This window comes from Centropristis striata, chromosome 5, assembly GCF_030273125.1.
Source record: "Centropristis striata isolate RG_2023a ecotype Rhode Island chromosome 5, C.striata_1.0, whole genome shotgun sequence".
Taxonomy (NCBI): Eukaryota; Metazoa; Chordata; class Actinopteri; order Perciformes; family Serranidae; genus Centropristis; species Centropristis striata.
Window position 1 is genome coordinate 31830503 of NC_081521.1, and position 23920 is coordinate 31854422.

The 23920-nt window shown below is 41.0% G+C and overlaps 2 protein-coding genes and 2 non-coding genes across 5 annotated transcripts; all 4 read left to right on the plus strand.

Moving 5' to 3' along the window:
- Nucleotides 1-59: 59 nt before the first annotated feature.
- Nucleotides 60-15653, plus strand: uba1 (ubiquitin-like modifier activating enzyme 1). 2 transcript variants are annotated; one of them, XM_059333204.1, is made up of 26 exons: nt 60-248; nt 3367-3483; nt 3568-3626; nt 3754-3922; nt 5176-5310; nt 5399-5505; nt 5599-5689; nt 5797-5929; nt 6024-6121; nt 6381-6527; nt 6617-6793; nt 7218-7325; nt 7433-7513; nt 8135-8287; nt 9415-9580; nt 9705-9901; nt 10077-10141; nt 11700-11895; nt 12503-12577; nt 12709-12898; nt 13051-13136; nt 13275-13367; nt 13493-13684; nt 14060-14161; nt 14251-14351; nt 14445-15653. In XM_059333204.1, the coding sequence occupies exons 2-26, from the start codon at nt 3367-3369 to the stop codon at nt 14578-14580; spliced, it is 3174 nt and encodes a 1057-aa protein (XP_059189187.1). In that variant the 5' UTR covers nt 60-248; the 3' UTR covers nt 14581-15653. The 2 variants fall into 2 exon arrangements, with proteins under 2 accessions (XP_059189187.1, XP_059189188.1); XM_059333205.1 differs by lacking the exon at nt 60-248 and adding an exon at nt 1688-1926.
- Nucleotides 12008-12126, plus strand: LOC131972424 (small nucleolar RNA U6-53/MBII-28). Its single transcript, XR_009394481.1, has one exon. It is a non-coding gene; the product is annotated as a small nucleolar RNA U6-53/MBII-28 (small nucleolar RNA).
- LOC131972426 (small nucleolar RNA U6-53/MBII-28) lies at nt 13798-13912 on the plus strand. Its single transcript, XR_009394483.1, has one exon. It is a non-coding gene; the product is annotated as a small nucleolar RNA U6-53/MBII-28 (small nucleolar RNA).
- Nucleotides 15654-16094: 441 nt separating the features above from the next.
- Nucleotides 16095-23844, plus strand: arhgef3l (Rho guanine nucleotide exchange factor (GEF) 3, like). Its single transcript, XM_059333386.1, has 13 exons — nt 16095-16393; nt 17311-17359; nt 17464-17514; nt 18095-18151; nt 18317-18424; nt 18511-18669; nt 18982-19044; nt 19502-19598; nt 20413-20489; nt 20679-20936; nt 21678-21848; nt 22089-22275; nt 23323-23844. The coding sequence occupies exons 1-13, from the start codon at nt 16356-16358 to the stop codon at nt 23568-23570; spliced, it is 1563 nt and encodes a 520-aa protein (XP_059189369.1). The 5' UTR covers nt 16095-16355; the 3' UTR covers nt 23571-23844.
- The last annotated feature ends 76 nt before the right edge of the window (nt 23845-23920 follow it).

The window sequence follows — 23920 nt, forward strand, 5'->3', positions numbered from 1 at the left end:
GGTTTTGTCTGTAACGTGCACATGTTGCTGCTTTGCTTTCAACTGAAATAGAGTGAGGGGAAACGGTTCTGGAACAGCCGGGCAGGCAGCCGTCCAGCGGAAAAACTCACACAGAGCCCGCCACCCTGACACACTTTTCACTTTGCAATCAGCGGCAGTGTTGATTTGTCACATTGTTTGTTAGGTTTTCTTGCTTAAATACAAGCCGATTTTAATACTACAGATCAGGCGGAGTAATATCGGATGTGGTAAGTTCTGCACACTTGTGTTAAGCTCTCGTCTTGTTAGTGTTAGCCCCAGCTAGTTGGCTAACGTTAGCCTAGTCAGCTAACATAGCGGCACAAGTGGGAAAAAGTCGTTGGGTGGCTAGATAGCTTCAAAGCTAGCTACACATAAGCTAACAACTACGCAGTCGTTTGATCTGCGTTATTGGTAGTCGTTAAGGTTAGTTGCTGTCGGCTTTCTGAACCATTTCAGCTGTGCGCCTCGGCTAACTGTAGCTAAGAAGCACTGGCACGGACCCGTTAACTCTAAACTGGAATTTGCACATTTTGTGTGCACGAGAATGGTCCGTTAGTTAACGTTCTGTGATGAATACCGTTAACAGTAGCTGGGGAGCTAGTTGGCTACAAACATTAGATGGACGCAATGTTCAGAGGCAGACACGAGCTAACTTGCATCACGCAACGTTTGTTAGGACCAACTGGCAATATTTCAGCTCGATACATGGAATGTTAACGTATTTCCTTTTAACGTAGCCATAGGACGACAATCGATGTTACCACAGTAACGGGTTCTTATCTTAGAGTGCCAAGTTGGGGGGTCTGTTAACGTGACATTAGTGATATTCACACGTCACAGCTCGGATAGAATGGTGGAAAATAGTGTTTTGATCATTTCGCAGTATCAGGATAAGAATGGGGATCCCCACGACATGTGTACCCGAGAATATGCGGCCCACTCTTTTCCTGGGCCTTTGTCATTTGCCAGGCACCCCCTCCCCCAATACTCCTCCTCTGCAAGGAATGCTCACCCCTAACCTCAATGTGACTGAGGGCCCAGACGATCAGCATCACTAGAGCTCGCCAGTAGGCTCCCTAATGTTGTACCTGTCTCAGTTATCATTGGAGCACTATCACAGTTGACTAAGAATATGTTTAGCTGAACTCGGGAAATGGATAATCTCCAAACCACAATACATCAGCGTTTCAGTGAGAATATGTCACATTTGGTTAAACCCTAAGATGTTTTTTCCTTCGATGCATTGTGGCACAAGTTTTGTGTATGCAGCCTAGTTCTACAACGAGGTGACTTCTCGCTAATCGATCCCTGAAACAAAGATGCTGTTATTGTTGGATTCCATGCATCACCGATAGGCGGGTCGTTACTTTGAAAATATCATAAAATTGCCCGTGCTTGGGTCTTTGTGTTCTTGCACTTGTGTCAGACATGCTCTCTGCGCGTTTTTAGAAGAATTGCAAGATTTTTCTTACATGAATTGCTGGTGGTCCTGCAGTTCATTGTACAGTAATATACATGGCATGCATCTTCTGGTTGCAGGGGCGGGATGAATGCTCGTTGGCTTATGTTTAGCAGCCAATGATGTGAGCGCAGCGTGCTCAGAGCCACCCTTTCCTCTTCAATATTTCAGCCCATGCGTCACAGCTCCTCCGCCCCTTTCTCCCCATCTGCCATTTTGGTTTTGTTCCCGTCTGCAGTCGCAAAGCCAGCAACGCAATTACATAGAAGAGACTCTCGGCACAACGACATAGTGACTCGACAATATAGTGCAGACCATCCTAATCCCGCATCTCGTTTCTTTTCTTTGTACGAACCGTCGAATTTACAATCATCGTTACTACTGACATCTAGATACAGCGGGAGAGGAGCGGGTTCGCATTGGGAAGGGACCGAGAAGGATTATTGGTAAGAAAAGAGAAATCAATGGAGCACGAGTGTAATGGCTAGTCTTTCATTCGTAAAAAATGCATACATTGAGCGATAAAGTTGGATTGTGTTTTTCGTTTTGTGTTAAAACATTTCTCCATGTGAATAGACGAGCTGTGATCGCCCGCTGTCAAAATCAACCCGTTGGTGTCTTTAGCGAGCAGGTTGAATGTAGCTGCAGCTGCTAGCTGGTAAAGTTGTGTTCCGCACTGAGGGAAATGTAGGCCTAGGCCGAGCTGCTAATGGATAGGCTGGTGTTTTCTTGCCTCTAAGTTATTAATGTTCCGACTCTGTCCACTTTGCCAAATCACTTAACTGATTAGTAGCACGCAACCTACTTAATCTGTTTCCTCTTGGTGTTGTTAACTGACATTTGTTGTACCTATTCTGAGCCGTTTAAAGCCTAAAATGGTTCGTTACCAGACATGTATGAGGTTGGGTAAAGCACAGTACCCGCACTTGCCACAGTGCTTTGCTGTATCATGCCGGATGCCTTCGTTTTCATTTTTGACGAACAGCGAGTGTTCTGGTTACAGTAAAATGTAGCGTTACATTTTATTTTAGCTGGTTGTAACATTATTTGTTGGGGGCTTCGCCCAACGCCCTTTATTGTGGTGAAGTTATTGCAAGGCGTATAAACGGTTAAGTTTGACTTTTGGGACCGAACATAGGTAAGTTTAACGGCATTGGATGCGGAAATTGTGTCGGTGGGAATGTGCTCGAGATACTGCGGCTTGTTTCACTTCCCGAAGTGACAGGGTTTGTCCGGATTATCCGTAAATCACATTGCAACGTTACTTTAATGTTTTTAAGGGTAATTTTCGCCAACGCCCTTTTCATTTCTTAATCTAGAGGATGGTTCCTACGGCATTGAATGGCCCTTGTATCCTCACCTGCAGGCCACCGTGAGGTGTTGCTCACTTTACCGCAGTGAAGTTTTAATGATTCAGCTCTTTTTGTTGAAACCATGTTGGCGGTCCTTGAATACCGGTATAATGAACAATAGAAGTACATAAACAAGCAAGCCCTGTCTCTGAGCATGAAAAGAACTGATAATGCTGCTATTCATCCCTTACCAGGCTCAGTTCGTTTTCTAGCAGATTTGTGTTTGGCGTGCAGCCAGCCCAGCTGCTCCCTAGACTAGGAATCCTCTCTTCAACATGAAGGGGGACTGGGTAGCATTTAGCTTGGATATTCATAATATTGAAACTGTAGCATTGAGCTAAATGTAACCTCTATGAAATACAAACACCTGGATACTTGGTTGACTCTGATTAATTACTCATTGAAGATGTCAAAATTAAATTATCTATATATTAATTGTTATTTATACTTTTACAGGTTAAGTATTAACTACCTACATTAGCCAGCTTGTTGTATCTCATATTACAGTCTTTAACAGTATGTTTTGATGCACAGATGTCCAGCTCGCCGCTGTCCAAGAAGCGTCGCTTGTCAGGATCAGAGACGAAGACGGGATCCCACTGCTCCTCCTCTAACTCTGTCAGAACTGATCTGTCCCACACACCTGCCAACGTAAGCACTTACACATACACTATATACATTTTTGATAAAACTTGTTACATTAACTGATTGGAAGCCATCTTTGTGTTTCCCCAGGGCATGGCTAAGAATGGCAATGATGCTGAGATCGATGAAGGCCTGTACTCCAGACAACTGTAAGTTTGATTTCTGTTGAAATTTAGTCCTAATGGAGGAAAAATGACAAATACTGAGTATTATTATTTTGGGCTGGTTTTTAAAGAATGCATAGCTTTGCTGATGGTAATTCCTCTCTTTCTGTAGTTACGTGTTGGGCCATGATGCTATGAAGCGCATGCAGAACTCCAATGTCCTTATCTCTGGTATGAGAGGTCTTGGAGTGGAGATTGCCAAGAATGTCATCCTAGGAGGAGTCAGGAGTGTCACTGTGCACGACCAAGGAGTTGCAGAATGGAGAGACCTCTCCTCTCAGGTGTGTGGAAGCATTTGCAGTTTTGCAGCTGTCATATTTTTCTTTTCTTTTATTCAGTCAGGGAGACATTGGTTAACTCAGCCATTGCGTTTTGTTGGGGCTTAATCCTGTGTGCCATAGTCTTTGAGCCTGATTTCAAAGTGTAGTGCCGTGTAGTTGTCTCTGTTTTATGAGTCACTCGTGTTCTATTGTTGCCATCCAAAAGAGTATTGCAGCCACCCCCACCCTTGCTTACGATGGGCTGACCCAGATTTATCAGTGGGTGGCCTCTCCCTGGGTCATAATCATAGTATCGCTAAAGCCTGTTTTAGGACATCATTAAAGAGAGATTGTTGAGGTCTATCAGACAGTGGCTCTGAATTCTGATGTTTCTATTTTTGACCAGACAGATGCACGTGTGAATAGACTGCTCAGGTGTTCAGGAGGCACTGCAGAAACCTTTTTGTGACCTTATAGAAGTGTATTAATGCTGTGAGCCCCCAGTCTGAAATAGAAATGTTTGCGACAGTCCAAGGTTAAACTCAGCCACTGGTATTTGCCCCAGTTTTCCTTCTCATTCAAGCTTATCTGAATAGCATTTGTATTAAAGATGGATGGCGTGTCAAGTAAGTGACATAAATATGCAGAGTGGCCTTTAATAAACCACTGAATCTCTGGCGATCGCCACACTTGACTACATTTTTGAAAATCCATTTCTTCCTCTCTAATTTAGCCTTTCTTCCACATTCAGTCAGTTTTTTTGAAGACCGTAACAAAATTAAAATCAAAACATTCTAGTTGGATCACATTTTTCTAACCATTGACATATATCTGCATGGACATGTTGGGGGTGTGTCAGCAGAATTGTGGGGAAGCCAACTGTCACCTTCAACTCTGCTTATTGCAATGCTTATTGTGAATGTCAGTACAGCCACTTACTAAATAATAATTGTAGATTAGGATGTGACTGAACAGATCCTAATGCTTAGAAAAAGTGGAGTGACTACATTTTGTCTTTCTTTCTTTACTAAATGATAGCTATAATTGCCCCAATTTCTCAGCCAACTGAAAGAGCACAGATATGAAAGATTTAGTGGTCTTCTGTATATTCATATTTCAGTGTAGCTTGAGAATCCTTCCAAAATTACCTGAAAATGATGAATGTGTCTTACTTGGACATGGTCTTTATTTTCCTTTACGGCCATATTTGGCACTTATTGGTTAATTGACTTGATATCGGTTTTCCCCTGACATTCTATATATTGTGTGGTCAGTTTTACCTTCGGGAGGAAGACCTGGGAAAGAACAGAGCAGAGGTGAGTCAGCACCGTCTGGCTGAGCTGAACAACTATGTTCCCGTGACCGCCTACACCGGAGCCCTCACCGAAGATTACATGACCAAGTTCCAGGTATAAGTCAAAGCTGGCGCCCCATTCAATTCAGCTGCAGAATGGAAAGTAAAGTTGATGTTTAAATTTGTCTCTTCTTGTTTCTTAGGTGGTAGTACTGACTAACTCCTCCATCGAAGAGCAGCAGCAAGTTGGGGAGCTCTGCCACAACAAGGGAGTCAAGCTGATTGTTGCAGACACACGTGGTCTGTTTGGGTAAGATTCTGGCTTGTGTTCATTTACCTTTACACAAGAAGTGTTTGCCTGTCTGTCAGTCTAATGTTTCTGTTCACATGCTTTGTTTTACAGCCAGCTTTTCTGTGACTTTGGTGAGGAGATGGTAGTGTATGATACCAATGGAGAGCAGCCGCTGAGTGCCATGATTTCTATGATCACCAAGGTTAGTCATTACATCTGGCCAAATGGTTTTACCTACTAAATGCTGCTGTTGGGAATGAGAATACACTTCAGATAACTTTAATGTTGACGCATAACTTTGTTCTCCAGGACAATCCAGGGGTTGTGACATGTCTGGATGAAGCTCGTCACGGCTTTGAGAGTGGAGACTTTGTCACCTTCACAGAGGTTCAGGGTATGACAGAGCTCAATGGCTGCCAGCCAGTGGAAATTAAAGTTCTGGGTAAGACTTGTATATATGTAAGAAAAATACATGTTTTGATTGGTCTGGTTTCAACTCTTACAAATTGACATTAATTTACTTATTTCCTGTCCAGGTCCCTACACCTTCAGCATCTGTGAGACAGCTGGCTTTACAGATTATGTAAGGGGAGGAATCGTTTCCCAGGTCAAGATGCCCAAGAAGATTGCTTTTGTAAGTGGCTGCCATTTTCCACATGAAGTTATGTCATAGTGACATAACAGCAACTTCCATTTTGGGGTGGAAAAAATCCATTCTAGACCATAGAAGTGTGAATTTTACACACATTTTATGTTCTTTTTTCCTCATTACCACTAATCGGAAACACATCATCTAATCTCTTGGCAATACTGGTGCCACCACATTATCTGCTGATGCAGTCACCGGTGGAAAATGAGTCCAACCTCACTATTTTATTTGACTGTTTGTGCAGAAATCTATCTCTTCCTCCATGGCTGAGCCAGAGTTTGTGCTGACAGACTTTGCCAAGTTCGAGCGTCCAGGACAGCTCCATGTGGGCTTCCAGGCTATCCACGCCTTCCAGAAGAAGCACAACCACCTTCCTGCACCTTGGAACCAGGTAAAACCGTAATCCTTATCATTTAGATCCCACAGTGGCTCAGCTAGTGAGTTTCTTTAGCGTTTAACATACTGAACTTTGTTTCCCAGGCTGATGGTGATGAGCTATTGGCATTAGCCAAAGAGGTGAACGCTGCCCAGACAGGCTCAGCTAAAGTAGAGCAGTTGGATGAAGCTCTTATCAAAAAGCTGTCCTATGTTGCTGCCGGTGACCTGGCGCCTGTCAATGCCTTCATTGGAGGTCTTGCTGCACAAGAAGTGATGAAGGTTAGTGGATTCAGTCCTAAAGTATCAGATATAGTTATGCGTTTGTTTTTAAAAAAATATATATTTTCTGTCCTGTATTGGTATACTACTCTTCAATTAAGGAAATTGATTATCAGTGTTATTGTGGAGTTACTGTTATCTCTGATTAGACATGTTTGGACATGTAACAAGGTCTTGTTAATTCTGTGTTTTGGAGTTTTGGGATTTTCCTTACCATTATAATATGGTATTTTCTTGTTTAAATTGTATTCACCCACCACTTGATTATGAACGTTCTGATTACTAAATGTGCTTCAATTGGAAAACAGAATCGATTTAACAGGGCCATAGACATGTACTGCACTTATTTAGCCAAACCTAATTTTCTTTGTCTGTCATAAATGCCTCTTCAAAAATGGTTTTGATATGCTTGTTGTTCTTTTAGGCGTGCACAGGAAAATTCATGCCCATAATGCAGTGGCTGTATTTTGATGCCTTGGAGTGCCTGGCTGAAGAGGAAGGAGTGGAGCTCACAGAGGAAGAGTGTGCTCCTGTAGGTGTTCAGAGCACATCAAACACTTAACACCAAGGATAGATGCATGTGATCATAATAAACGATGGTGTTGAACCTTTTTCTCTGCCTCTATCTCTTTCTCCCAGAGGAACTGTCGATACGATGGGCAGATTGCAGTTTTTGGCACCAAGCTGCAGGATATGCTTGCCAAACAGCGCTACTTCCTGGTGAGTCAGCCAATGGGAAAACTTTCCAACACCTCCTCTGGCTTTCTGTTGCTAAGGCAGATTTACATGATAGTCTGGTAATAATCCATGTTTCCCTTGTAGTCAAGAAAGTCCTATTCAAGGCACAAATTTGAAATGTATTTTTCCCTACTATCAAGCATTGTCTATGTAGCCAAAGCCAAACAGTATAGTAGAGTTTAAGAAAGTATTTGGTTAAGGTATTTTTATAGAAACCACTATGTACTGTTGGTTTTTCTTTAAATATCTTGTTCTGTCATTCAAAACTTAAAGATATTATTGTTTTTAATGATATAAAACTGAGAAATGCAGGAAGTGTTTCACTGAAAGCTTAATATATTTATTTGTAAAATAACTTTATTAATAAACTGATTTATTTTTCCTTTGATAGATTAATTGATTAGTTGACTATGTTGCAGCTCTACATTTCTCTGACATTGCTATATTTCATATTTCTTACCTGGAGTATCACAGGCATGGTCTGTCCGTGTAGTATAATACTTGGACTTTTCCAGCATGCTAATAGATGGTGTTTATTAAGCAGTGGTACATGCAGTACAACTTGAATAGCTTTACTCACTGAGTGGGGTTTTATTTTTCGAGGTCGGAGCTGGTGCCATTGGCTGCGAGCTGTTGAAAAACTTTGCCATGATTGGACTGGCATCTGGGGAGGGTGAGGTCATTGTGACAGACATGGATACCATAGAGAAGTCCAACCTCAACAGACAGTTCCTCTTCAGACCCTCCGACGTTACGGTCAGTATCATCTTTGCTTAACCCTGCCTGTTACAAGGTTAAAAAAAAAATGAACACTACAAGACTTGAGCCCTGATGTTCAGCTCGCTGACTATTTTTGGAACTCGCTGACAAAAGCCCAGGATCAGGGGCAAGTTGGCGTTAGATCAGTGCTCGGTCCTGTGAGAGTGATCGGCACTGTGACCTGTTCAAAGACATGTGTCGGGAGTTTGTGTTGGAGTTGCAGCCAATTAGAACTCAACACAGTTTGAGGGGAAACCTGGGAATGGTATCGCCTGTTCAACCCACTGCAGGCTGTATGTCTGGCTGAACCCCCTAACCAATGTTATATTTAGGCAACAAAACTACAAAAGATTGTGCTAATATGAACTTCGGTCTGTACTACAAATCTAACAAGGACCTAGTAAGTCGTGTTGAAACAGGCTATTGTGTAAACGAGTGCCAATGACAACCTCAACAAGCTTGACAACTGATCTTGTAGTGTGTAACCTGTCGCCAGTCAGTCAGCCAAGTAGTCTAAAAAACCACAACCACAAGACCATTGCAAGACAGCAGTTTGTGTTGTGGGAAATTTACAGCGATCTAGCAACTTTTTAAAGTTGTGTAGTGTGAAACGGCATTAATTTGACCATTTCCATTTCCGAGCAGTGCTGCATATGGATTTCCTGTTCATTATAACTGCTTCTGAGTGCACTTTCTCTAAATGCTGCGGATCGATGATGTTATGATACAATATGAAATGGAGGAAACTGAATGCCTGGGCTCATAATGGCTCGTTGTTGTATTAGTTATTTCATGGAGTGCTTAATTAAATGCAGTGACCTTTCAAGGTACAGATTGGTATTGAAACCATATTACTGACACATGGCACTGTTTGCCTCAGTTTATTCAAGGGTGACATTATGTTACAGAACAAATTTGGTTCAAGGAACCCGCAACTGCCAGACATGTGCTGTAAGCCATAATTACTGTTGGAATGTTTTTTATTGATATTTCCTTCACTATTTATAATGCATAGAAATTTGATAATAGAGTAATCAACTGTTAACTGTTTTTTTTAACAGCTTATGTTTCATCAGAAAGTGAAAACGACACTATAATATAATATTGTATACATGTGGTGACAGAAAATGAAGAGCGACACAGCTGCTGCTGCAGTGAAGCAGATGAACCCCTCCATCAGGATCACAGGTCATCAGAACAGGGTGGGCCCAGACACTGAAAGGGTCTATGACGACGACTTCTTTGAAAGCCTTGATGGAGTGGCAAATGCATTGGACAATGTTGATGCACGTAAGAGAAAGTTAAAATATTTTTACCGGTCTTGTACCTAATAGAAGTGCTTGAAACCTAAACTATAAATAACCCACTTTATTTAAGCTCCTTCTTCTGCCTTGTGTTTGGGTGCTTTGTGCAGGTATGTACATGGATCGGAGATGCGTGTACTACCGCAAGCCCTTACTGGAGTCCGGTACTCTGGGTACCAAAGGCAATGTCCAGGTTGTGATCCCCTTCCTCACAGAGTCATACAGCTCCAGCCAAGACCCACCTGAGAAGTCCATCCCCATCTGTACCCTCAAGAACTTCCCAAATGCCATTGAGCACACACTGCAGGTCCGTGGGCACACACACTTTTCTCACAATATGATTAAATATAGACAGTCATTATTTCCCAGCGCTCTATAATGACATTACCTCAGTCTGAAAGAACCAGTTTTTAGTTTTGCATATATATACTGTAGTTTTGAATGTATTTAATTGATTGTACTATTGATCTGTCTTTGTTTAGTGGGCCCGCGATGAGTTTGAAGGACTATTCAAACAGCCAGCAGAGAATTCCTTGCAGTACCTCTCGTGAGTTGCCTCTCAGTCATACCAAAGTGACCATGTGATATCTTAGGGGTGGGCGATATGGCCCTAAAAGATTATCATGATATTTCAGAGTGTTTTTGCGATAACGATATACTTGACGATATTAAAAAATACTGAAAAATATATAGAAAAATATTTTTTAGTCTGTATAAATAAATAAAAATCGTGCAACAAAATAAAAATCAATCATAAATCTAAATTTAGTGTAAATTGCTAATCTCAACAGTTGCCAAATACAAAAAATTTACTCTCGTCTCTTGAGTATTAGCAAATAATAAAAAATAACCATCTAGGGGGTCCGGGGGCCCCCGGGAGAAAATTTTGTACATTTTATAGTACAATCAATCTCGTCCATTTTGAGAGCTAAATGTACCCAAACAACTCGCATTACATTTTTTTTTTCAGTCAACAGGGCTTTCCACTAGGGCATGGAGCAGCCAGACTGTGTGGACTAGAGACATTTTTTTCATAAAAGCCCAAACACATTCTAATGCCACTATTCCATCATATACACTGATCTTAATCATTGCCTATTTTAATGAATTATTGTAAAGGAGAATAAGGGTTCTTCTATGATTTATTTAAGGCATCTTATTTTGACAGTCTTCTTGTAAAATCGGAGGTGGATTCTGTGCTTTTATTTTGAAAGCGGCATTGTTTAGCGACAGGAAGTAATAGTAGCTTTTTGTGATTAAAACCAAAACAACTTTAATTGTTAGCTAATGTTTGCTCGCGGCTAATGAACAGCATAATGCAACAGTGTATTTGGACCGTTTGGACCTCTGACAAGACCGGACGGGTTGATATGATTTAGATTGGCAGCGCATGCAGATGTACACAGAGAGTAGGCACGGCAGCTTGCTGTATTCAGCTCGTGTGTTCAAATGTGTGAATGCGCGCGCATGTCTCGGAGGAGGATGGAGAGGTGCGGGTCGGGTGACAGACACTCTGCTGAGCAGAGACAAAACGCAAAATAACTTGATATTATGAATAGTGTAGATATACTTTCAGTAGCTTGAAATGTGACGTTAGCGCAGCACATGATACTATAGCGGGCTGCCACAGTTTAGGTAATTAATAGGAAATCCTTACACCACTACATCAATAAGTAGGAATGTTGCCAATATCGTGATATGCATTTTTTTTACCCATAAAAAAAATATACCGGTATAATCGTGAACGATACGATATGGCACACCCCTATGATATCTACATTCTGTAGTTATCTACGTATAACATGCTCTTTCCGTTATGAATTTAATAGTTGGAGCCTGTGATACTGTCAAATGTTAGTGGAATTTTTGCTGATCACTTCAGTACTCTCCTCATGACTGTTAATTAATCTGTAAAAGGGCTCAGCATGGTCCCACAAATTCTAGGGTTTGATATGACACTTTTGTGGTACTTCATGCTATAAATGCATATTTAAAATAAGGCCCTATGCTTAAAATGATTCTTAAACTTGCTGGGCGAACAAAAAGTGATTGTTCTTCACATGTTTGTAACCAGCTTATGAGGTTTACTATCATTCTCCCTGCAGAGATCCTAAATTCATGGAGCGTACTCTGAAACTCCCTGGAGCTCAGCCTGTGGAAGTGCTGGAAGCTGTTTACAAGACTCTCGTCACAGACTGCCCCCACAGCTGGGCTGACTGTGTAGCCTGGGCACGCAACCACTGGCAGTGCCAATATAGCAACAACATCCGCCAGCTACTGCACAACTTCCCCCCAGAGCAGGTACATATTGAAATTGCTGCATGATGAATATCACTGTTGACTTAGAATGCTTGCTGTCTGGTTAAGTGTCATCTTTGAAATGCCACCAAATGTAGTCATTAGATGTCTTGAGCTCCGATGATGATCCAGCCATGCTAATACTGATACACCAGGCAGACGGTGTGTTTGCCTGGGTGTAAGTGAGTGCAACTCACCTTCTCACGCTGATGGTATCAGTGTGTGCTGAGGAGAAATAAATGTTCCATTTAAAGACGTTTAGCTTGCTCTTAATGCAATTTTGCGAAGAGCAGTAATAACTGGGTGCTTTTTGTGATGTTGCTAACTGTTCAACCCAGCTGTTTGTGAGTGACTCTGAGGCGTGATTAATGGTGCGTTCTACTCAGTTGATACATATAACAATGAAATAACCCTGTTGGAGAGGAGTTTAAATGCACAACTGCTGTTTGCTGCCATTTCAAGTTCTCATCGCTCTTCCCTCATCCTGTCATTCCCCTGTTACTCTATATAATAAAGGCATAATGGTTAGATAACTCATAATCATGAAAGACATGTCATTCCCAACCCCAGCTTTTTCATGTTAGTGATTCTAAGGTTATTTGTCTTTTAGCTCACCAGCTCTGGTGCCCCCTTCTGGTCAGGCCCAAAGAGGTGTCCTCACGCCTTAGACTTCAGCACTAGCAATGTAAGTATGGCTTTATTATATGCATTATGTACACCTACTCAACCACTATCTGCTTTGAAGTAGTCTATTCAGGCTCAAGATAACAACAGAAATGCTCTTGTTAAAATGTACGTATTCATTTGTTTTTGTAGGAGCTGCACATGGACTATGTCATGGCTGGAGCCAACCTGTTTGCACAGACATACGGCCTGCCAGGCAGCACCGATCGTGCAGGTGTGGTCAAGATCTTGCAGGATGTCAAGGTTCCACCCTTCACCCCTCGCTCAGGGGTTAAAATCCACGTATCTGATCAGGAACTGCAGAATAGCAATTCTTCTGTCGGTAAGATGCGCAAATCTGAGCATGCATTAATATGTCAAGTTTTTGAAGATTTGCACTTAAGAGTAGTTTATGTGAATGATGTTTTGTTAATAGCCTGTGTATTGCAATGTAATGTTGAGAGACAAATGTAAAACTCATCTGTTTATATGTAGATGACTCCAGACTGGAGGAGCTGAAGGTCCAGCTGCCCAACCCAGAGTCTAACCAGTTCAAACTCTGCGCCATTGACTTTGAGAAGGTACATAATCTTTCATCCTCTACTGATATTTATTTTTAATCACTATACTGTAATGCTATGCTGTTAGTCCTAAATGTCAGCTTAACCTGCACTTGTAGTTCTCCTGTTTTTGTGACGGTTGTGCACCCTGTTTAACAGGATGATGACACCAACTTCCACATGGACTTCATCGTAGCAGCATCCAACCTGAGAGCAGAGAACTACGACATTCCCCCCACAGACAGACACAAGGTGGGGACATGTTTTTTTGGCATTGGCTTTGGGTGAAAAAACTTTTTACTGCAAGTTTCACTCCAAGGAACAATAATTAACTTTGTTTTCTTCATTATGCTGTTGCTCATCACCATCATATTCAGAGCAAACTGATAGCTGGCAAGATCATTCCTGCCATCGCCACAACCACGGCAGCAGTGGTGGGCCTGGTTTGTCTGGAGCTCATCAAGATTGTCCAAGGACACAAGAAGCTTGAATCATTCAAGAATGGCTTCATGAACTTGGCCCTGCCTTTCTTTGCCTTCTCTGAGCCCATTGCTGCTCCCTCACACAAGGTAGGCAGCTTCACGTCGAGCTGTGTCTATGTCTATATGATAATGTGTCCTGACTGAAGAAAACTACTCCGACATTAATGCTCAATAGGTTTCACTAATGTAGTCATTAGAAGCTCCGATGATGATCCAGCCATGCTAATACTGATACACAAGGCAGTTTCTCTGCCTGGGTGTAAGTGAATGCAACTCACATTCTCACGCTGATGGAATCGGTGTGTGCTGAGGAGAAATATAAACAATAAAATCAAATTATTATACATGTGACTTGTACCATGATATTTAAGCCTAGAGCAGCAATCAGCTGGTGCTGTCTGTGACGCCTCTCTGTGACTGGCTCACATTGGCATGAATCCTCACTCCTGATTGTTTTTGCAGTACTACGAAATTGATTGGACGTTGTGGGATCGCTTTGAGGTTGCTGGGTCGCAGCCCAATGGGGAGGAGATGACACTCCGACAGTTCCTGGACTACTTTAAAGTAAGTCTTCATCAACTCCTCTGCACTTTGCCACCATGTTGTTTGCGACGTACAATTAACCAAGCCATATTTTTGTTTTTGTTTGTCAGAATGAGCATAAGTTGGAGATCACCATGCTTTCTCAGGGAGTGTCCATGCTCTATTCCTTCTTCATGCCTGCTGCCAAACTCAAAGAGAGACTGGACCTGCCGTGAGTGTTTTTGCACTTATTTTAGCACGAGGCGCATAAAGTTTTGTGAGTGTTTGATTCGTTGTCATAATTGTATTCTTCTGTGTCCTGCAGGATGACGGAGATTGTCACCAAGGTGTCCAAAAAGAAGCTGGGCAAGCACGTGAAAGCCCTAGTGTTCGAGTTGTGCTGTAACGACCTGTCAGACGAAGACGTGGAAGTGCCCTATGTCAGATACACCATCCGCTGAGCTCCACTTTGAACCCACCCACAGGAGGGTGGGGATAACAGGGGGGAGACAGGGGTGGGTGTACTAAGTGAGGCGTTGAGGTGGGGGTTGGGGGGTGGGTGGGTTGATCCAGGTCAGCTCTATTGGATCAATCAGTTTTTTTTAGGCCTGTGGTTTGTGTAAACCTGTGCCTGAGTGTACATAGCCCCAGTAAGCTGATTTAAGGAAACTTGTATGTGTGTGTTAGGGATCCAGCTGTTGCTCGGCTGTGTGAACAGGGGTGTCACTGGAGGAAGGGAGCATGTATACTGGACCTCTCGATGTTTCTCAGTAGCAGAACCTCTCCGCTCAGTTTAATTCTAAGCCTTAGTGTTCTATTGGTACTCCATAGCCCAGCCACTGTCCCTCTGAAACATCCTCAAGCTCTTAACAAGCCTTCAGCACTAAAGGAGGGATCTTTTAATCCAGCCAACTGTGTCCCCTCCACTTTACTTGCTCTCTTCCATCCTCCAACCCCTGTCTAGTTAACCCAGACCCACATTACTGTTGTTTTTTTGATGATGCACCTCATTAAATAAAAGGTCAGCCAAGAATCCCAAAATAGCAACACGTGTATTGAGAATTCATTTTGCCGCCCCCCCCCCCAGGCTGAATCACTGCCCCTAATTCTACCCCGAGACCCCAGATTTGAAACCGTAGAACCCCCTGAAGACACAGCTAAACCCGAGTCAACAGCCTCTCCTGACTGGAAAAATAATCTGAGTATGTCACGTCGGCAGAATAGGAACCCCTTGCTGTTTCGAGGCACCCCTACACCCACCTCATCTAGCACTCTGTGGCTTTGGACGGGCTCTTGCACATGACATCAGTTTTCTCTTTATTCTCTTTATATTTCATGTGTTTTGTTAATTTCTATTTTATTTTTCGAGGGGGAGGGGTGGACGGAGTTTTGGCGCACACACCTTGTAGATCATAAACTGTCTTCTTTCTACTTTGTTAACTCCAAATGACATTACGGTATAAGAGCAAGGCAATGAGATGTATCTTGAAATGGGAGCACTTAGTGTGATAGTGAATAAACATGTAAAAACACACCTGGTTTTGTGTGGTTATTTGACTTTATTTGGTTATATTATTGTGTTTCTGATTAAATGTCACTTGTGGTGTAGCACTTTAATCAAAGTGTCATATGTCTTTCCTGTCTGACCTGCTTCTGCCTCTTTCATCAGAAGTTTCATTATTGAACATATCCGGGAAGCGCAGCCTGAATCAGCTAAACGCCTACCTGTTAAAATGAAAAATCAATTATTTTTTTTATTTTTTTTTTTTTTTTTTTTTTATGCAGAGGATGCAAGACATAGCTTTTGTTTTGCAAATGCATCTTAAGTTAATGAGTTAAGAGCACTTGAATAATAGTTTGCTATTGTACATTTTGCTCTCACTTCCTGTTGTTTCACAGCATTTTGCTTAATTCAGTCAGGTCCTTTGGTGGACAAAATCATGTTAAGCAGCCAGTTAACCGGTTTGAGTGATACATTTGTGCAAGTTGAGCTCTAAACTCCTCCTGTGAGACGAGCGGATACATGTGTATGTGCAACACCAAAGGATGTGGTCGGGTTTGAGATGAGGAAGAAAGTGAGGAGGAAGGAGTGCACCGAACTCTGACGAGCTTTCTGCAAACAACTCGTTTCAATTTTCTGAAACAGAAGAGACGTGTGAGAGGTGTTAATTTGGATCATTTCAAGCTTTGAGAATGTGTAATTTTTCTGTGAAGATGCTTTGAAGACGGAGAAAAGATGGAAGTGGAGGAGTCTTGTGAAATGAGGACTTCCTGGTATGATACCTTTTACATCAATTGTTATGTTTCTAACAAGGGTTGTCGTGTACTGTATTAATGTTGAGATCAAACTGGGGCAGGGATTAACTTCCAATAGGACAGTATACTTGTATTTATTAAAAGTTGGTACACATCTGGCATCATGGTTACAAAACTTTACCATTTGATATAACTGTACAGCACTTAATTTCATTTCTATCAATAATGCACTTTTATACAACACATCTCCAAAATAAGTTATGTAAAAAACATAGGATTACTAGATTTTGTTGTATTCACTGTATAAACACTGCGCCAGACTGAACCTCCAACCACATAGAACTGTACAGGATAGTACAGTATAATAGTTGTCCTTTTTTCATACATTCTGCAATATGTTTCCCATAATTGCTTTATGTTAAGATTTTGTGAAAGTTGACTGTTTCAACCTGACCAAGAAAGCTAAAAGAAATAATTTGGTAACGCTTTATAATAAGGTCCTTAATAACCATTAATTAACAAGTAATAAGGCATTGTTCTCGCTTTAGATCCGGTAGTTGCAAAAAGCATAGTTAACTTATAGTTAACTTATAATAGCTGAGCAATAAAGTATATTTTAATATCAATAAGCAAACAAAATAAGATTAATAAAGGCATGGCAAAGACATAATGGGTGGGTCATGGGTGTTTGTAATGCCATTATTAACACTTATATAAGCTTATAAACACACAATAATGTTAATAAGCATCTTGTTATTACTTGTTATTTAATGGTTATTACAAGAACCTTAATATAAAGCGTTATCAATAATTGTAATTGTTGGTATTTTTCTGTATGAAAACAGCTTCCTAGTGTGTTTGTTGTGTGATTGTGATTTTAGATTTAATCTTGAGCAAAATAACAGGGCTGTCTGTTTTTTTGTGGCCCTTTTCAGGTCTCCATTGCCTGGAGAGACACACTCCATCCCCTGTGACCATGCTGGGGTAAGTCACCTTATTTATGTCTCTCATCTTAAACCTATTTGCCACCATCCTAAAAGCCAATATATATATATATATTCCTTTCACATAAATGTATGCTTTTGTAGAAGAAGAGAAAACAAGATCCGTTCTCCGAACCTGTGATCAGAATCACGGAGGTGAGTAATATCTGACATGCACCAAACTCTAAACTCTGCCGTTTCTTCATCTTCACGTCTCTCTGAAACTAGCGGAAGTTAGTCAACCTTACCTTTGTGACCACAATGCTGAGTGCAGAGCTTACAAGTGATGTGAACATAATGTTCAGCTGTGTGGCTACAAGAGTTCACAGAAAACACAAACCTCTAAATGTTGTTATGTTTCCCATTTAAGCCACTGTTACTTTCCACTCTTCGGGTTCACCTGTTTTTCCATCATCTTTATCATGTGTGTCACATGATATACACAAGAACAGATCAATTTTTTACTGCAGGTATTTAAATACACCTCACTCTACTGCACTGAATATACAGCTGATGTGGTTAGTGTGGCATAAAAAAACAGGCAGACATCTTGTATTTTACTACAGAGGCACAGCTTCAACCTTCTTCCTCTTTGAAAGAGTCACACAGGAAATGAGAGATCTGCACCATGCAACATCTCACCCCTCTCGACATCTCTCTCTTTCCTGAACTCTCATGTCTTTCTCAACCAAAATTTAAGCTTTGTTCTGTTGTGTAACCTGTTATGTTTAATCAGGATGATGAGGAAGATGAAGAGGGCGAGATGATGTCCGACCACAGTAGAGATTCAGAGGTGAGGTGTTTTTTTTGTAGCAGGTGCCAGATCTGCGTACAGTTGTTTTAAAGTCTTGTAATGTAAAGACGGCAAGAGTTTGAAGAGTGACCCACATCAATAATCATGGGGACCAATTTGTTCATGCTGCATTTTTAACCTTTTAGTGTTCATTTTACACTTTAGGAGCCCAGTAATAAAAGGGTCAAACCTGTGGTAAAGTCCAACAGCCTAACAGGTGTCATCACCCCGGTGAAGACCCCTGCCCTGAAGCGCATTGGGATGTCCATTTCGGTAAGAATGCGTAAACACACTAACATACCTGTTCTTTAGACAAAATGAATAGCAAATGATGTTCAGCTACTCTGTCCTTTTCACAGAGGTCTATCAGTTTTCGCACAGAGACTCGACCTTTGCCCCCGGCTCCCCTACGCTCTCGCACAAAGGCCTCGTCGTATCCACGGAGACGCAACAGCCAATGCTGGAGCGACACAGTGGAGAGTCATGACCTCACTGCAAAGGAGATAAAACGACAAGAGGTGCAGAATGCTTAAGTTTAGACACTAAACATTTTGCAGTTGCCATTGCTGCTATGTATTCTTTGGTGGGGATATGTGGGTCAAGCTGTGGCTGCAGTGTGAGTAGTTCTCACTCTATATATCTGTAAAGCAGCTCTACACTACACGAGATTATGAAAGAGGATGTGAGCTGGCACTCCAGGCTCAACTTCCTTTATTGAACAATCAGCTGTGAGAGCTCAGGCTGCCCATCTGTATTTCTCATCATATGCAAGCGCGTGTTTAAATGTGTGAATGCCCATCCTCATGCTGGTGTTCACGTGTCTTGTGCAGGTGATCTATGAGCTGACTCAGGGTGAGAGACAACTCATCGAGGACCTCAGTCTGGTCAAGAAGGTACTTGTGCACTACACTCACAACCCGTGGGGTAATGTAACTAAGTACATTAACTCAAGTGCTTTACTTTGATACAATTTTGAATTCGTATTTCCATTTATTTAACTTTATCTACATTTTAGAGGCAAATATTGTCATTTTTTGTTCAGCTTTAGTTATGTTTTAACGTAAAAAACATGATCAGTTAAAAATTATTACTCAATTTTATAACTAATCCACATAATAGCATAACAAGTAGTAAATATGAGCCTTACCCTGATCAACAGTGAAAGGCTGCTTACTGATTTTCACTTGTAGAGTGGAGTAGTTTTGTAGTGTGGTATTAGTACTTTTACTTAAATAAAGTATCCGAATACTTCTTCCACCACTGCTCATAGTATGTTCTGCTGATTTGATACACTTTTCTTAGTGTTGCATTTATTTTCTTACCTTTTCTCCTGGTGTTTCTGGTCTCCAGGTGTACTATGAGCCCATGCTGAAGTTGGACATCATGACCGAGAGTGAGCTTGGACAGATCTTTGGCACACTGGACTCTCTCATACCGCTCCATGAAGGTAAACCATCTCTCTGTTTTACACACTTTTCCCCATTATCAACCTCCTTATGTACTAATGTATTATATATAATTTGTTGAGTTTCCTCATTTCACACAGTTTTGTCCAAATTAATGATTCAAAGACAATTTAATTTAAAACTTGACTCACCAATTAAGGGTTTTGTTATACATGTTTGATGAGTTTTCTTTGATATAATGCATAACATAATCCATAACCATCACTGTATTCAACATTAGTTATTATTACATTAGATTTAGCATACTTTTGCCATATAGTGAAATTCAGTACATGTTGTGTGTGTAAAGCCACTCTCATTCATTCTCTTTTGGTTTCTTCTTATAACAGTGTGAGAGTTTAAAGCTTTGTGCAAAGTCTCCAAAATTAAAAAAAGGCTTAATTTTAATTTCTCAAGGTTAGAAAAAATGCTTGTTTTTTTTCCTAATCTGTTTTTTCATCTAAACATGATCATTCATGTAAACAAAAAACATTCATAGCTCGATTAGTCATCTGCTGATTCATACAATAACATTTAATATCAAAAGCTGGTAAAATAAATAAAAATGACAATGAACATTGATTTCTGTGTGTATTTTATCTCAACATCTCATTGCCACATTTTAGATGTTATTATCAAGGCTTAAAGATCTGAACATTTTTGGTTTAGGTTTCTTGAAAATACTTGAAAACTACTTGGATATTATTCTTAAAAAGCTGTGTGAAGTTGAGTGTGATGTTAATCTTTGTCTGAGTTAAAATAATGCTGACCTTTAGTCCAAGAATACAGTTTAAATGTCTATTTTTTTCATACCAGATTTTCTGAGTCGTCTTGAGCGGCTGAGGGGAACAGGGAAGACAGTCGGAGAGATGGGGCCTACACTGATGAAGTGGGTGAGTAACTCCATGGAAACCAAAGACTGAGAGAGAAGAAGAGAAAAGGGCACAACCCATCTTACTTTCTCCAGTTCCTGTATTTACTCTTTTATGTTCCTGTCTAAACCAGAGCCACAGAGTTCAGTCTGTGTGCGTCTCTGCTTTTAACAAATGTCTCCTCTGCTCCTTCCGTCCTCCTCTCTGCAGTTCCCCTGCCTGGACTCCTATGTCACATACTGCTGTAACCAAGTGGGGGCCAAAGCCCTGCTGGACCAGAAAAAGCATGAGAAAAGAGTTGAGCACTTCCTGCGCTTGTGTCAGGAGTCTTCGTTCAGCAGGAAACTGGACCTGTGGAGCTTCCTGGACCTCCCTCGAAGCCGTTTGGTCAAATACCCCCTGCTGCTGAAAGAGATACAGAAGTGCACGCCTCCAGAGCACCCGGACGAGGACACACTGGCCGATGCTGTAAGACATTCACCTTCATGGGTTTCTAAAAGGTTCTGAATGATCTCCACACTGGCAGTTTATGTATGTGCTGCTTTATATAGCTTCCTTTTATATTGGATAATATCACGTACTATATACACAGTAAACCCCAAATTATTTATTGGTACTTGTTTGATTATTTTTCCCATCTTACAAATATTTTTTTCTTATTTGCATGAAAATCCCCATCTGTCTGGCCCTCTCAATAGATTATAACATTCTAATCCAGATTATTTAGGTTTAGGACTGTTCAACTATCCATCAATACCGATTACATATTGTACATTTAGGCTTTATAGGTATAAGGCTTTTGTGTCTTTATTATGAAATTCATCAGACTGCAAGTGTGGGAAGTGCAGACATTTGGCTTCAGCTCATATTTCCTTTTAAAAGCAAAGATACTTTGCACATTGGCGCCTCCAAATGGCAGCAAGAGATACTTGTTTTATGAAACGAATTTCAGTAGACAATGATCTGGTCTGTAACTACTTTATACCAAAGGAGAATCAAAGAATGGGAAATTAAAAATATGTTCGTTAAAGGCTCACATATAAAACAGAATGCTATCATAGTTAACATACTGCATATGTTTATTTAACTTTTCCTTAAATATATTGCATGAGTTCTATCCTATTCAGAGCCCAACCAAGATCCCAGTTAGAGGAGAGGGCACACTTTCTTCATCACCAAAATGACACATAAAATCACAAATCTGTTCAGTTGGAGCTGATCCAGGGCATCATAGCCGAGGTGAACAAGAAGACAGGAGAGGCAGAGTGTCAGTTCTACCGGCGTGGCCTCGTCTACCTCGAAGAGAGTCAGAGACTATCAGAGATCCAGCTGTCCCGCTTCCTCTACTGCCATGGAGAGCTCAAGAACAACAAGGGCCAGGTAGCGGCTCTCTATTGATTTGTTTAAGCACTCTAATGTTTCTTTGATTGACCTTATTTGCTCCTCTCTTCTCCGGTGTAGATTTTGATCTTGCACCTTTAATATGAGCCGTGTATTAAGTTCATACATCTTGTATTGCCTATTAGCTACCTTAGCTCCTGAATAATAAGATGCATATAAATATTGTGTTCAGTTTTCTTTTAAAGCCATGTCTCTGACTTTGTGTGTTTGTTCTGTCAGCGGCTGCATGTCTTCCTGTTTGAGCTGGCTTTGGTGCTGACCAGGCCAGACAAAGATGGAGGTCAGATGTTCCATGTGTACAGACAGCCTCTGCCCAACGCACTGATAAATCTGGAGGAGATCCCAGATGGGGAGGCTGGTGGAGGGGGAGCTTTCAGGGGAGCCTTCAGTGGAGGAAATGATAAAGGTAAAGTTGTTTTATTGTCCTCTTATTACAGATATATAAAGAAAATATAATGTCTCCAGGGCCGTAGCGCTCTGCTTGTTCCAAACCCCATTAAAAAAAACAAGCATTTTAAAAGTTGTTTGTCTGTTTTCTCGCAGAGAGACATGACAAAGCAGGAATTTAGACTTTTTACACATCAGCATCATCATGTAGTTACTTCAGCATACTTTTGATTCATTTAATGCTATTAACTCACAGTTGAATCACTTTATTTACATATTGCTGCAATAGCAACATACTAGCTCATTTTCTCTTAGCTGTGTGCATCACTGGGTGATATTATTAATGCAAACATGACAGTGTTTGGTTTCTGACGTATCTGGGACTTTTATTAAGAGGTATAAAGCAGCAATAGTGGTTATTTCGGCATGAGTTTATGATGGAAAGTAATGGCAGCATTGTTTACACTGGCACATATGAGTAGCATGAATAAACACAAATGTGATAAACACAATTCGAACTTGGAGGGCACCAAAATGAGAACAGGACAATAGTGGGAATGTGATTGTGTGTACATGCATGAGGTAGGTCATTTGAGTATGTACCATACACATACAACATATAACATCTATTTTATCATAGATCAATTTATTGATATTAGGAGATTAAATTATAGAAATCATCAGGTAATATCAACAGACAGTTTCTCTGAGTAACAATCCAAATAACGTATGATATAAAAGAGATAAAAATCAGGGAATTTAGAAACATTACCATCAAATAGTTGGTATCCTTGATAAATGACTTAAAAAATCGACTAATGGTATTTTTTTCAGCTCTACAGTAATGTTTACATACCTTATCAATTCATACGTTATTTTTAGGTTTATGTATTTATACCTGTTGTTCCATGTTTGCCAGTGAAGGGAAGGTTAAAGGTGTTGAATTCAGGTTCCAACTTAACCCATAGATTTAGAGAAAGCCATGTCAATTCACCCCAGTAGCTGAAGTGAAACCTTCCACTTTGCCTCCATTCAATTTCCTCCCTGTTCCTCTCTGCCTCTCCAGTGAAGAACTGTTTCCGTGTGAGCAGCAGAGGGCGCTCCAAAGCCCACCCGTACAGCCTGCAGGCCAACGACTCCTTCAGCAAGCAGCAGTGGATCACCTGTCTGCGCCAGGCCATTGTCCAGTCGCGAGACAGGACGGCCCAGACCAGCCAGTCGCAGCTCTCCCCTCACCATGATCCCGCCCTGTATCACATAGCCGAGCTCAGCCTCAGCTCGGACACAGAAATGGCAGATCATACCAGTCGCTGACTGTCAGACTGATGATCAGGAGGCCTGAGTGACCTCAGATCTGTTCATTAACATTGGACACAATAAAAGTGGACTGTGTACGAAAAATGATTGTGCTTAGACACACATGTAGAGTTTTCTACATGGATTTAGTCTTTTCCTGCATTTGCTGATGGATTCTGTGATTGTGGTGATGTTTACTGTACAGTTTGAATATTACGGTATTACTGAATGTGAATTTACAGTGTAAAATGTTTTTATTGTTTGTTTTTGTTAAATAAATAAACTGACACTTAATAGTTATTTTTGGGGTAGTCAAAGACAAGTCTAAGTATAGCCAACAAGATCTACAAAGAAAGATTAGTGATGAT

Bases quoted from the DNA above. Each gene is read 5' to 3' on its own strand.
- uba1 (XM_059333204.1), top strand. From the start codon at position 3,367: ATGTCCAGCTCGCCGCTGTCCAAGAAGCGTCGCTTGTCAGGATCAGAG. The intron at 6,528-6,616 runs GTAAAACCGTAA...TTTGTTTCCCAG, and splicing joins TTCCTGCACCTTGGAACCAG to GCTGATGGTGATGAGCTATT. The intron at 12,578-12,708 runs GTAAGTATGGCT...TTGTTTTTGTAG, and splicing joins TAGACTTCAGCACTAGCAAT to GAGCTGCACATGGACTATGT.
- arhgef3l (XM_059333386.1), top strand. From the start codon at position 16,356: ATGGAAGTGGAGGAGTCTTGTGAAATGAGGACTTCCTG. The intron at 16,394-17,310 runs GTATGATACCTT...GGCCCTTTTCAG, and splicing joins TGTGAAATGAGGACTTCCTG to GTCTCCATTGCCTGGAGAGA. The intron at 18,670-18,981 runs GTGCAGAATGCT...TGTCTTGTGCAG, and splicing joins AGGAGATAAAACGACAAGAG to GTGATCTATGAGCTGACTCA.